We start from the raw sequence: 13,018 nt of genomic DNA on the forward strand, positions 1-13,018 counted from the left end.
TCTTGATTCTTGGGTAGGGACCTCATTTTGTGCAAGGTTGGGTTGTGGTTGAGTTATAGTCTCAGAATGTGTTGGTGGTTCAGTTTGTGTGGTTTGGGGTTGGGCCACAGGTGGTGTGTGTTGGGCTTGGGCCATAGGTGCTTGATTAACTTGTTTGGGTTGGACTTGGACTGTGGGTGAGACTGTTTTGGGTTGGGATTGGGCTCCAGTGACTGTATTAGATTGTGTGGTTTTTTGTTGTCTTTTCCCTTGGGTTGGTTTTTCTGGTTGAAGTTAAGGATGTCTGGGATGACTTCTGACCTACTGTTGTTGTTAATTTTCTTGGCCTCATAATCCTAGCTGGTTTTAAAGTCCTTTGTGCCCTCTTCTTCGTCCTCCCACTAGGTGAAATTATAATATCTGCATTCACATTGGATGGTTTTGTTTCAGAGGTAGGCACCTCTTCTGCATCCACGTCAACCACCTCAACCTCAGTTGGAATATCTACAGTGTGCTCCCGATACACATGTACCACCCTATCATCATTTCTAATTGCATCCTCATACATGTTCACCACATTCCTATCAAGCCTAAGTAGCTTAAGAGCAACACCACCCTCGGCATCAAGCTTTCCCCAGTAAAAATCCTTCCAATGAATATATCTCAAATCCTTGAATAACCCCTCCATGAAAAAAAGATTTAGCGTATCCACATTGACTCTCGGTATTAAGGACTCTTGACCACCACTGTATACTGTAACCCCTTTTGAATTTCTCTCTAACCTCCCCTTATGGTGATACACGAGCGTGATATGACTTGACATCTACGAAGAAAACAAAACCCTCATAATCACTACTAAACCCAGAAAACCATCAATTTTTTTTCGGACAATCACTAACTAGTAACTAAACAAAGATCTAATAGCATGTTCGATCATAATCGGTATAGTCAGAAGTTCAAAAGATATTACCTTTAGATCGTCGCTGTGGTGTGTGGGTTGCCTTCTTCGAGTAAACTAGCAAAGTATTCCTCCAACGATCAAGTGAGTGACGACTTCAGAGTAATGCCATTGCCTTTCTGCTAGGGCTTTCTAACTCTCTCAACGTGCAAACTATCTTATATTGAAGGTTCATAATTCAATTAAGGGAGGGTTTCAACCTTAATTTTGTTTAATTAATCATTAAAATAAGAGATTTTTTCTGAGTTAGCACTAAATGGACAGCTCACTCAACTAAAGGTTCCAGCAAAGAGTAAAGAGAGCCACGTGTCAACTCAAACTAACGACACCACACGCTGATGACCGGAAGAGTGAATGTGTCCGCTGGAGTGTATAAATACTGTTCACGCATGACTCATTAAATGATTGAAGTGTATCCGTGTCCAGCATGTGAACTTTCAGGTGTAATTTTGTCTCTTCTTCCTTTTATAAATTAGTGTATGTACATATGTTTCTGTAATTTTGTAATTTTAGTTTTGAGTTAAGCTCCAAAATAATCATTGAGATTGACCATATATATTAAAAGAGGCCTGCTACACATACAAGTCTTTTTTACTTACAAGTCTTACAAGTTGCTACACATACGGGCCTTTTAATGCGTTATTCAACTGCTTCCTATTTTCAAAGCGCTACACTCACCATGTATTATGAACGACTCTTCTTCTTCTTCTTCCTCTTCCTCTTCCTCTTCGTTTTTTTTTTTCAATTTTCATAGTTTCTGAAATCAAGCTTTGAAATCGTTTTGAAGATAATGGAATTACAGAAATACACCCAAAAGATTACAGAAATACACACAAAGGATTACAGAAATACACCCAAACAGTTACAGGAATTCACCCAAACGATTATAGAAATACACCCAAAGGATTACAGAAATACACCCAAAGGATTACAAAACTACACCCAAAGGATTTAAGAAATACACTCAAAATTCGTTGAAGTACACTTTATGCATAATTCAGAACTCTTTCTCTTTCTCCTCCTCGTCTTCTGCTGCTTCTTCTTCCTCAAAAATAATTTCAGAGCTTGATGTCAAAAAACAATGGAAATCGAGAATAACGAAGAAAGAAAACAAAGAGAAAAGCACGTAAATGAAGAAGGAGAAAGAGAAGGCAAGCAACGAAAGAAAAGAAGAAGAAGAAGAAGAACGTGCAGCAAGAAGAACAAGAAGGTGCAGTGAAAACGTGCAGTAACGGTTGAAGAAGGAGAAAGAGAAGGCAAGAAACGAAAAGAAAAGAAGAAGATGAAGAGGAAGAAGAACGTGCAGCAAAAAGAAGAAGGACGTACATTGAAAACAGTTGGAAGCGCGTTAATATAGATAACTTGTAAAGAGTTGTATAAAAAAATGCTTGTATGTGGAGAATTTCTCATAGTTAAAATAAGAAATCTAAATTATAATAATTATGACTTTAGAGATTAACTGATGTATTTTTGTCCATTTCTAAAATATTATTGATGCAATTAAAATTTCAAAAATTATTTTAATACATGTGTTAAATATGAGTAATAGCTTTGAGTTTTACTCTTTGGTGTTAAAACTTTAGTATAACTTTAAGTTTTATTTCACCCCATTAATAAACTTTTTCTATTTTTTTTCTCTCACATAAATAAAGAGATTTTCTACTTTCTTTATCTTTGTTTTTTCTCAAAAAAATATATATATAATTCGATTTTTTTAAAGAATTTTAATTATACAAAAATGTTGTGAAAAAATAGAAATGAATTATTTCACAATTTGTTTTATGATGGATAGTTATTTTAAAAAATAAACATTTAAATTGATTCTTAAAAAACTTTAAATTGAACATTTTGATCTTTAATAATTTTTATTATTTAATTTTTTTTTTTGAGATAGAATGGTTCTTTTCTGATAGATTGATAGATAAATTAATTTTCGTAAAATAAAATTTACTTTTCAAATAAAATATGCAACATTAAAATTTAGATCATTGATATAAATTAATATTTTTTTAAAGAGTAAAGTATCGTTTTTGTCCCCAATATTTGAGGTAAGTCCTAAAGTTGTCCTAACATTTAAATTATCTCATTTAAATCTCTAACGTTTTAAAATTGGTATCAGAATTGACGGTGGACAAAATTGAGACGATTTTGAAATGTTAAGTCATTAAATAGAACGAAAAGGTTGGAGACAAAAACGATAGGTAGGAATAAATTTTAATTTTATCCTTCAATAATATCAATTTTTTATGGTACATAGTTATTCAATTATTTTTTAATCACATTATTTTTATTCTAAATAAATTTATTTTTTATAATTTTACTCTTAAAGATTTTTGTTCATCATGAAATGTTTGTAGAATGACTAGTATATAAACTTGCTAAAAAAATGATACATATACAATAAAGTATGAATGGTACTTTTGTCTCAAATGTATCGAAATTCTTTAATGTTTAATTTTGTTAAACTTTACTTTTAATTTTATTCTTCAATAATATTAAATTTTTACGGTAAATAATTATTTAATATTCTTTTAATTTTATTCTTAATCACATTATCCCAAGTGAATTTACTTTTGAAAGTGCAAGAGCTAGTGCTGGTTCCTCAAAGGCTTCAAAGGATGCATCATTAACTCCTCTAAGAACACCAACTATGGTTTGTCAGATTCTTTGCCATGCCTTTCACAATCTGCATTTCTATGATGTTAAAGTGTTGTTTTTTAAATGCAGGCTTATAAGAAGGAAAAGCAGATGCATTCTGCATTGACCCCATTAACAGAAAAGAAAAGGTACCTAATTCTAGTAAGTTGTTAATTATGATGTAAAACTGTTTTTATATCCTGATTGGGTGCATTTGAGTTTTGTTAAACCATAGGAACAAAACTCCTCCTGATTTATCAAGCAATACAGCCAGCTTTAAATGGCGCTTGCTCTCAACAGAGTAAGTCATTTCCACTCTGATTTAAGGTGTTATAAGATTTTTCATTGTGCTATATGGATTTGGATTGTTTCTATCTTCAAATGTTATCCATGCTAGACATAATGTAGAGTTTGTCAATTAGTTGAAACATGCTATCTTTAGTTTCAAGGACCACAAGTTTACATAATCTATCTCTGGCTTAAAGAAGTTTTATGGTTTTTGTGAATACTCTCTTTACATTAGTATTTACAATGTTTCTACTTGAATGCAGAAACAAAATGAGATCCCCAATGATATCCTCACCTTTCAGCTTGAGGACAGAAGAAAGGGCTGCAAGAAGAAAGAAGGTTCTGCCATCAATCAAATTTAGTTGTTTATGAGCTTTAATTAACCTTACTACAAATAAAAATGAGAATTAATTAACTGAGTTACTAAATTACTTGCCTTTCCTTTCTCCATTGATCTAAATCAATTTCAGAAACTTGAAGAAAAGTTCAATGCCAATGAGGCACAAAAAGTGCAGCTTCATACAAAACTCAAGGTTGGTTGACAAGTAAAATTTAATACCAAGTGTCTGTTACTATGAACAATATCTAGTTCCTCAGTTCAGTTTAGTCACCAAATCATTCAATCCCCTCATTTTGCAGGAAAAAGCAGAGACAGAGATCAGAAAACTTTGCCAAAGCTTTTGCTTCAAAGCAAGGCCACTACCTGATTTTTACAAGGAAAGGAAAGAATCAAACAAGGAGACACAGCAGGTATCTTAAACTGTTTGCAATAATAATATAATCTTCTTTCCCATTTTCTCCTCAAGCTTTGTTTGGTTAACAATATTGTTCTTAATCTCCATGCGGTTCCGGATAATTGTCTCCTTATAAAATTTGATTTGGTTCTTAGAACAATAAAATCCTATTTTCTCTTTCTTTTTCACAAGATCCTAAAAATAGAAACTAAAAATGAAAATAGAAAATAAAAATGCAAACCAAACACACCTTTAATTTTTCAAATTGTAATTTATACTTTCAGGATATACAAACACAATCTGAATCAAGAAAGGCTATACTTCTCAGAGTCAGAGACCTTACAATGGCAGTGGCACCATTAAGAATTTCCTGGAAAAGACTCAGCACCGCACCTTTGCTCATCATCTGAGTACTACTCTTGAGAATACATCACCAAATATTCAGCAAGGAAACCTCAAGAATAGGAATCACAGACAATGATCATGCTCCTGATGTAACAGATGAAAGATCAGTTTAAACTTGTAAATGTAGCTTCAAGGAAATGCACGACATTAGGCACCATTTGTTCTCTGTTGTATTCTTGGAATATAACACAACATTAGTAACCAAACTCTGATGTTGTTCTTCCTTTTGTTTTTGGTACCCTCAATATATTCAATTGAGCTATTCTTACAATCTTTTTTTTTGTTTTCTTTATAATTTGAAAAGAATAATAAAGTAAAATATCTAATGAATCACACTGTATACTTTAGAACATTCATGCACACTAGCTAATTAAGTAATTTTATAAGAAAATACTTTTTGGCCCTTTATCAATAAAAATACAGTTAGACGGAATTCATAATTCAGAATTACATTGCATCAATTAAAAAACTGCACTTTCTTTCGGCTAAGAGAGTTTTGACAATGTAATTGTTCAAATACTCGAGCTTTTTTCATGAAAATACCCTCCATCCGATCCTATCCTAAATTTATGTGACTAATAGCTAATGCAACATTATAATTTATAGGTTATTAGTTTTCATCAATATTACAAATTAAATAAATGTATCAAAAATAATTTTCTATATGATATAATATTTATGGAATTTTTGCAACATAAAACGGTAGCTTAGTGATTTTGAACATCATGCCAAAAAAAAAAAAAAAATAAATACTCAATTTCCACTACTTGTATTGTACCTGTTATATTTTGAAATATCTATCTATCTATTATAATATATAAAAAGAGATGCGAATAGTATTTTCAGTGAGTAAAGAATACGTTTAAACAGTTGGTTGATGCATTGGTAATATATTCCTATTTTTAATTGCTTCTCTTTGATGGTTTGAGGTGGAAACTTTTAGGTTTTATTGATCCCCAAAGGTTTTAGTATTACTATTCAACTGTTCACTTATCATAAAGTGGGATAAACATAGTTGTTGCTGCATTATCGACTAATTTTTCTTATTTTTCTAACAAAACATGCAGTTCTTAATCAACAATGCACAAGAAAATAGAGAGGGGAAAAACAAAATATCTTAGACGATAGGTTTAACCGTTTAAGGGTGCAAAACAACTAATCTCATTCCTCCAATATATAAACTCCAAGCAAGGTAATTCAACAATATTTATAGCATGTGATACATGTAAAGAAAAATTTTAAAATCCCCAAAAACAGAATATATGCATGCAAAAGAGATTAGAGTGGCTATTAATGAATTAAACCCCAATTATAAGGAGCTGATGTTAACTAATGGAGAAGGTTAGTGAATGCAAGTGGACAGACTATGGCATTCTTCAATACTGTCTTCATCATCATCTTAATTCATTCCCTTTTCATTCTTTAACCATTTAAATATTCTGAATTCCCTATACTTTTCATTTCATTGGTGTTGTACTGTTTCATTTGTCAAATTTTGCCACTCTTATTTCACTACAAGTATAACCTTCTAGACCATGAACATGAAAGTCTCAATCTTCAAAAGGGTAGGTTCCAGAAAAACAAACAAGGTATTATTTTACAATGCAATGGTTATGTGACACAGTGACAGAATATGTTGCCTTGATTTCTCTTGATAAAGTTTTGAATTAGTCCAATTTGTTCATAGCCACCAATCAATATCCCATTAACTAAAGCAAAACTACATTTATCAGCTAAAACTTTAGTTCATGCGCCTGAAATTTAATATCAGATGGTTTGGAAGAATTTTAGAGTGTAACATACACATGAACCGAAATTCAAAAGGTAAATATGACGATGATCAATAAGAAGGACAATAATCAATATGAAAAAGATCAATATTATGATGGCAATGAAGGTAGACTTCCGATATTCTTCTGGTGCTTCCTTGCAAACTGGAACGGCTGGACCCACCGCAGACATACGAATTCGCTCGTCACGTGGATCTCTGTCATTGATTTGCTTACCTTGTGATTGGACCAAAACAGCCATGTCCAAGAACACTTGATGAAGCTCATTGAGGCTGCTCTCTATATCAATCAGTGTGTCATGCCACTCTTGAATCTCTTGGATTGTGTCCATGATTGTCTCTGGTTGCTTAGTTGCTTTCTGCAAGAAAGTTTCAAGAACCACATACAAATTTTCATATTGAGGTAATCAAAGTTATTCCAACATTATAAAGTAGATATTCCTTCTCAGGTAATATACAAATTTTCATAAAATGATTTTTTTTTTCAAAAAAAGAAAAAAGAAAAATCGTTAGTTCAGCCATCCGTACCACTTTAGTCATGAGGTTTCCTAACCACTTATGTCCTCAAGAATCTTCCTCTGTTGCAGTTATTATCATTGTCTTGTTTCTCAGAATTCCTCTGAGTATCACAATGATTGAATATCATTGATGAATCAAAAGCAAAATCGTGACTGCAGAAGTTATCTCTTGTTGGCTTCGATGGAAAAGCTGTATGAATGATACAAGACAATAATAACAATGAAGAATAACAATATCGTGAAAAGAGAATGAAGAATAATGTTACGTGAGATAGAAAGAATTACCTGTTGAAGTTGTTGGATTACCAAATCCATCTGCGATCAACTCGAATGGCGGGGATGTGGGAAATTTTGGGCCAAACCTGCGGGTCCTTCATCTCACACCGTTTACCCAAAGGGCTTTGAGAGATGGTGAGTCGTAACAGAGAGGCAGGCAGCTTTTCTCCGTCAATGTTCTCCAAATTTGAACAACAATAAATATATAATTGTTGGAGGGAGGTGAGGTGGGCAAGTCCCTTGCATTCCAACATCTCCACACTTTTAATGCCATCCAGTCTGAGAGACTCAAGGGTGGCAGGCAACCAACCTTCCTTAGGGAGAGCCTTCACACTCTCACATTCACCATAAATATGAAGATGAGTAAGCCCATGAAACTGCGATGCTACACAGCTGAGTTGTTTCTCGTAGTAGCTGATGGTAAGATCTCTCAGCTACGGTGTGGATCCCCTGTAGCACACAAATCTATATCTGGGCAACCACGTAATGAGAGATATTCTAGCTGAGGTGATGCCATCCATAGCGTCTGCAGGGATTTCAAACTCCCACAATTCTTTATCTCTAAATAACGGAGAGATGAAAGAGAGCGTGACACCACGAGAGACTCCATCTTTTCACACTTGCTGATTTGAACACGCACGAGATTTGGAAAGGAATCCAATGAGAAGGATGTAACCGAATCACAGCTGTTTTGTATCATTAGATCATGCAATGAGTGGTGTTGGCCTTCCATTTCGAATTCTAATTTTTTGCAATCCAATATCGTCAGCCCTTGTAGTGATGCGGGAATACTACTCGCTGGAAACAATACGCGGGATGAACAACCTGAGATGGATAAAGATGTGAGGCAAGTGAGTTGGGTGTGCGCAATGGCCTCCATCACCGACTCCACTTGATGCTTTCCTTTAATTGAAAGCTTATCCAGCAAAGGAGGTAGCTCCCTAATTCTCACTTCATTGCTTCCTTCTATGCGTAAAGAGGTAATCGCAGGAGCTCTTGGAACACAACAACTGAGCTGCTCGCAATTCTGAATAGAAAGATCTTCCAAAGATGGTAGTTGATATGGCAAATCTCCTCTCAACATGGGACAATTCCATATGAAAAGCTTCCTAAGTCGAGGAAATGCATTGAACTCCAACGAACGCCATTCCTCCCAGCAAGACATTGACTGAAATGTAAGAGTTTCAAGCATTGGAAATGGAGTCTCCAGACAAGATTCATCATTTCGGTAAAACTCAGCCCCCACAATAGCGAGCCTTTCAAACTTTGAAATGTCCAGGTGCTTCAAAGATGGCAACTGTCCAAGGGATGGAAGCATACAACAATTCTTAAAATAACCCGACAAAAAACTGCCGAGTGTTATTTGGGTGATGTTGTGATAAGAACAATGTCCCAACCAATCTGGAAATGTTGTACCCCTGTAACCCCAAATTTGTAGTTGTTTCAAATTACTATTGGGTCGTAACTCTTCAAGTATATCAACTATATTCTCGTATTTATCTGGCGACCAGTTCAAGATCAAAGATTCAATGCCATCCTTATCGAACATTCTTGCCTCCAAAGCTTCGCTGCTATTGACCACATTCTCCAATTTGTCAATGAAAATTCTTTGATGTAGATTTGCAAGTGCTCCCAATTCATTAATCTTGTTTCCATCACGCTCCCCAACAACATAATCGCTTAAAACCTGCAAACTTGTCAATTTGCTCATGTCTTCCGGCATCTCATGCAAACCAGTCCCGCTAATATCAAGGTAACGCAAATTTGTAAGATCTTTCATGCCAACAGGAAGGGCTTTTAGTTTCCAACATCTAACCAGCTTCAATGTCTGTAAATTGTATAAGTTGCAAAGTGTGTCGGGCAATGTCATGATGTCGGTGTAAGACAAATCCAAGTAACGCAAATGAATCAACTCGCCTATTGAATCAGGCAATGACTCCAGAGGAAAGCAATTGAACGACAAAGCCCTCAGGTACTTCAACTTTGACAACAAGATACAAGGTGCATTTTCCATCTTAAATGGAATCTCTGAATCCAAATTGAGTCCAAGAAATGTCCTTGTGTGTTTTACTCGGTCACAAACTCCCAAAAGTTTTGAGATAGGATAATTGCCTTTGGCATTATGTGACAAATGGCGAGTTTTAATATCAACCTCCACTGCATTCTCAAGCTCTTCAGCTCTGAAATAGAATTCTCCAGCAAATATCATTGCCAAATCATGCACCAGATCATGCATCACAAACTTGTTATCATAAATCTTATGAGGTTGGAAAAATGATCTCGCAATCAATTCATCAAAATATTCATCACCAACTTCTTCTGGAGTCTTTTTTCCTGCTGCTTGCAAAAAATTCTCTGCCATCCATAGCAATATCAATTCATCTTTGCTAAATTCATAGTCTTTGGGATACAAAGAACAATAAACAAAGCACTCCTTTAAATACGAAGGAAGATAGTAATAACTGATTCTTAACGCAGGAACAACCTTTATCTTATCATCGGAGAGTTCCCAGATCTCACTCTTCAATAAATGATTCCAATACTTGATATCAGAATTTCCACGCAATAAGCCTCCAAGGGCTTGAGCTGCCAAGGGCAATCCATCACACTTCTTTACGAGATCTCGGCCGACTTTTTTCAAGGTTGGATTCTCCATAGAAACAGTTGAGAGACGTGCTTGTTTTGAAAACACCAACCAACAATCTTCCTCAGACAATAAGTTCAGTTCATAAGGTGAAACAGTTTGCACCACAGAAGCCACTCTTTTACTTCTAGTAGTTATGAGAATTTTACTTCCCTTAACCCCTTTTCTAAAAGGTTTTAGAAGTTTATCCCAATCTTCGCAACTTTCACTCCATACATCGTCCAAGACGACAAAGAATTTTTTCCTTGACAACTTTTCTTTTAAATCATGCTGAAGCAAATTCAAATCTGTCAAGCTGCAAAAACTTTTAGTTATTGCCTCGATTATAGTCTTGGTGACCTTGAAAACACCAAACTCTTCTGACACACAAATCCAAGCTTGAAAATCAAAATTCTCCTTCACTTTACCATCCTGGTAAACCAATTGGGCCAAAGTAGTCTTTCCTATCCCACCCATGCCCACAATGGGAATCACAGATACATCACTATGACCACCTGTATCATCATCACCATCATCCAACAAAAGTTTTACTATGGCCTCCTTGTCTTCTTCCCTGCCACATACATCAGATGTTTCAACTAGAGATGTAGTGATCCTCCATGACATGTTCTCCTTAGGAATCTCTCTGAGACCAAGAGTGTCTTTTTGAATCACAAGAGACTCTATCCTATCAATCACTTCCTCCATCCTGTTTGCTACATCCCGATCTTGCAAATTGAGAATACCAGAGAAACGAGAGAGGAAGGTACCTGGATCCTTCTGAGTGGCAGCTTTGGTGAAGACTTCATCGAGCAAGTCATCAGCAACATACATGGCATGTTTGAGACTATCAAGCCAGTCCTTGACAGGTCTCTCCTTGATCTGCTTCTGCTCAGCATCGATGAGAAAGGCTCGAACAGCATAAAGATTAGTCTTCAACCTTTCAATCAGGTTCTGAGTAAGCTTCTTCCCTTTGATCCAGTTAACAACTTCAGGGGAGGACATCCTGTCAAAAACAACACTAAGAACGGAAGACAAAACAGCTTCAGCAGCCATGTTTCTGAAGAGAAGTGATGAGATCTGAAGGAACAAATGGTAAGCAAGTGTTTGACTGCTTGTTGACTGGTTGCAGTAGTTTGTGGTGGTGTCTTAACTGTGATCCGTGCTGAGTAGTTAAATGTGTTAGGTGTTGAATATTTTTGTAATAAAATAAAATGACTTCTTGCTCTTATTGGTCTTCGACAGATTATTCACATGGCATCCAGTATAGTTTTGATGTATTCACATGCCATATATATTATATTATACTAAGATTTGCGTATCTATATTTTAAATTTATCTAAATAATCATGTTGTTAAATAATTAAATAAAATTATTTATGTAATAAAATTTAAACTTTAAACAGACTGACATCATATTAGTGGGAATACGTACTCCTCATCTAAGGCTCGACGCTCTGCTAGGGTTTCACTGCGCCGCCTCCGTGGTTACACCTTTCTTTGTTTTTCTTCGTCAAACTCTTTTCCATCTTCTTCTATTTTTTATTTTTTTCTTAATTTCTTTTCCACTTAACTCCCTAATTTTCGTTTTCTCTCCCAATTCATTGTTCTTTTAATTCATTTCATTTTCTAATTCACTCATTCCATATATCTTATGTCTCTTTGGAATCATTGAATACCAATTCTGATTTTCTCTACACCATGAGCAACAAATCAGAGACTCAGAACCCTCATATAATTGCTATGACGGTGGAGGGTGCCAGCCTTCAAGTGGCACCCAAAGAAATATGAAACTGCTCTCGTGGAATTGTCGGGGTTTAGGGAGACCCCTGACAATCCACAATCTTAAAGGGATTTGCAAATCCTACTCCCCGAGATTGGTTTTATCTGTGAAACAAAAAATCAATTTCGACAAGTTGAAGGAAAACTAATATCTTGTGGTTTCAAGGAATAGTTTATTGTAGATCCGGATGGATTATCAGGGGGTTTGGCAATGGCATGGAGGGATGGTTGCACTGTTTAGATTTTACAGCATGGTAGATATTTTTCATTGCAGCATCAGTTCTGACAGCTGGTTCTAATGATCCCTATGGTGTTCTAGGTGTTTATCTCAGTTCAAATGATCAACATAGAATGGCTCAATTTGCTGAATTTAACTTCAGTCACCCAACAGTTCGATGGTAAGGTTGTGTTAATGGGAGATTTTAATGCCATTTCTAATCAATTGGAGAAAGGTGGGGGTGCTAAATCTCCCTCTTCTATTGAAACCTTTAATAGTTTTATTGATGATAATTTCCTGATTGATATTGGTATGGTTGGAAGACCATTCACTTAGTCAAATAGACGAAGGGGTGATGAGTTGATACAGGAAAGACTGGACCGATTCCTGGTAGGAGTTGATTGGCAGCAACTCTATCCCAATGCAACGGTTCTTAGACTGTCAGAATCAGGCTCGGATCATGTCCCTCTTTTCCTAGACTCTAATCCGAGAACTGAGAGATCTAAACGCCGATTCAAATTCCAAGAAAGATGGTGTTCCAATGATGAAATACGTCAGATTGTTAGAGAGGTTTGGCATGAACAGATTGATGGTTCAGCCATGTATATCCTAGCTCAAAAAATAAAGCGTTGTCGGCATAAGATTGTCAAATGGCAGCAAGAACACAGATCTAATTCGAAGGTGGAGATTGATTTACTACAGTCGGAATTAGAGAAACTTCGTTTAGCAGGAATTCATGGAGGCAACATCGTTTCAGAAATAGAGGACAAACTTGAAAAAGCATTGCAAAATGAGGAATCTTATTGGAAAGA

The 13,018-nt window shown here is 35.5% G+C and overlaps 2 protein-coding genes across 2 annotated transcripts; one reads left to right on the forward strand and one right to left on the reverse strand.

Annotated features, from left to right (window-relative positions):
* Positions 1–904: 904 nt before the first annotated feature.
* On the forward strand, positions 905–5,006 carry LOC130957756 (protein WVD2-like 4). Its single transcript, XM_057884602.1, has 7 exons — positions 905–921; positions 3,518–3,590; positions 3,665–3,723; positions 4,126–4,201; positions 4,333–4,395; positions 4,502–4,612; positions 4,881–5,006. The coding sequence occupies exons 1-7, from the start codon at positions 905–907 to the stop codon at positions 5,004–5,006; spliced, it is 525 nt and encodes a 174-aa protein (XP_057740585.1).
* A 1,500-nt stretch (positions 5,007–6,506) lies between these two features.
* Positions 6,507–11,356, reverse strand: LOC130956013 (putative disease resistance RPP13-like protein 1). Its single transcript, XM_057883036.1, has 3 exons — positions 7,594–11,356; positions 7,319–7,498; positions 6,507–7,149 (listed from the first exon to the last, which is right to left on the reverse strand). Exon 1 carries the CDS (start codon positions 11,261–11,263, stop codon positions 8,015–8,017), a length of 3,249 nt encoding a protein of 1,082 aa, XP_057739019.1. The 5' UTR covers positions 11,264–11,356; the 3' UTR covers positions 6,507–7,149; positions 7,319–7,498; positions 7,594–8,014.
* Between the last annotated feature and the right edge of the window lie 1,662 nt (positions 11,357–13,018).

Source organism: Arachis stenosperma, chromosome 10 (assembly GCF_014773155.1).
Source record: "Arachis stenosperma cultivar V10309 chromosome 10, arast.V10309.gnm1.PFL2, whole genome shotgun sequence".
In the NCBI taxonomy this organism is placed as follows: Eukaryota; Viridiplantae; Streptophyta; class Magnoliopsida; order Fabales; family Fabaceae; genus Arachis; species Arachis stenosperma.

Coding starts and splice junctions, on each gene's coding strand:
- LOC130957756 (XM_057884602.1), top strand. Junction 4,396..4,501: donor AGCTTCATACAAAACTCAAG/GTTGGTTGACAA, acceptor CTCATTTTGCAG/GAAAAAGCAGAGACAGAGAT. Junction 4,613..4,880: donor CAAACAAGGAGACACAGCAG/GTATCTTAAACT, acceptor TTATACTTTCAG/GATATACAAACACAATCTGA.
- LOC130956013 (XM_057883036.1), bottom strand. CDS start 11,263: ATGGCTGCTGAAGCTGTTTTGTCTTCCGTTCTTAGTGTTGTTTTTGAC.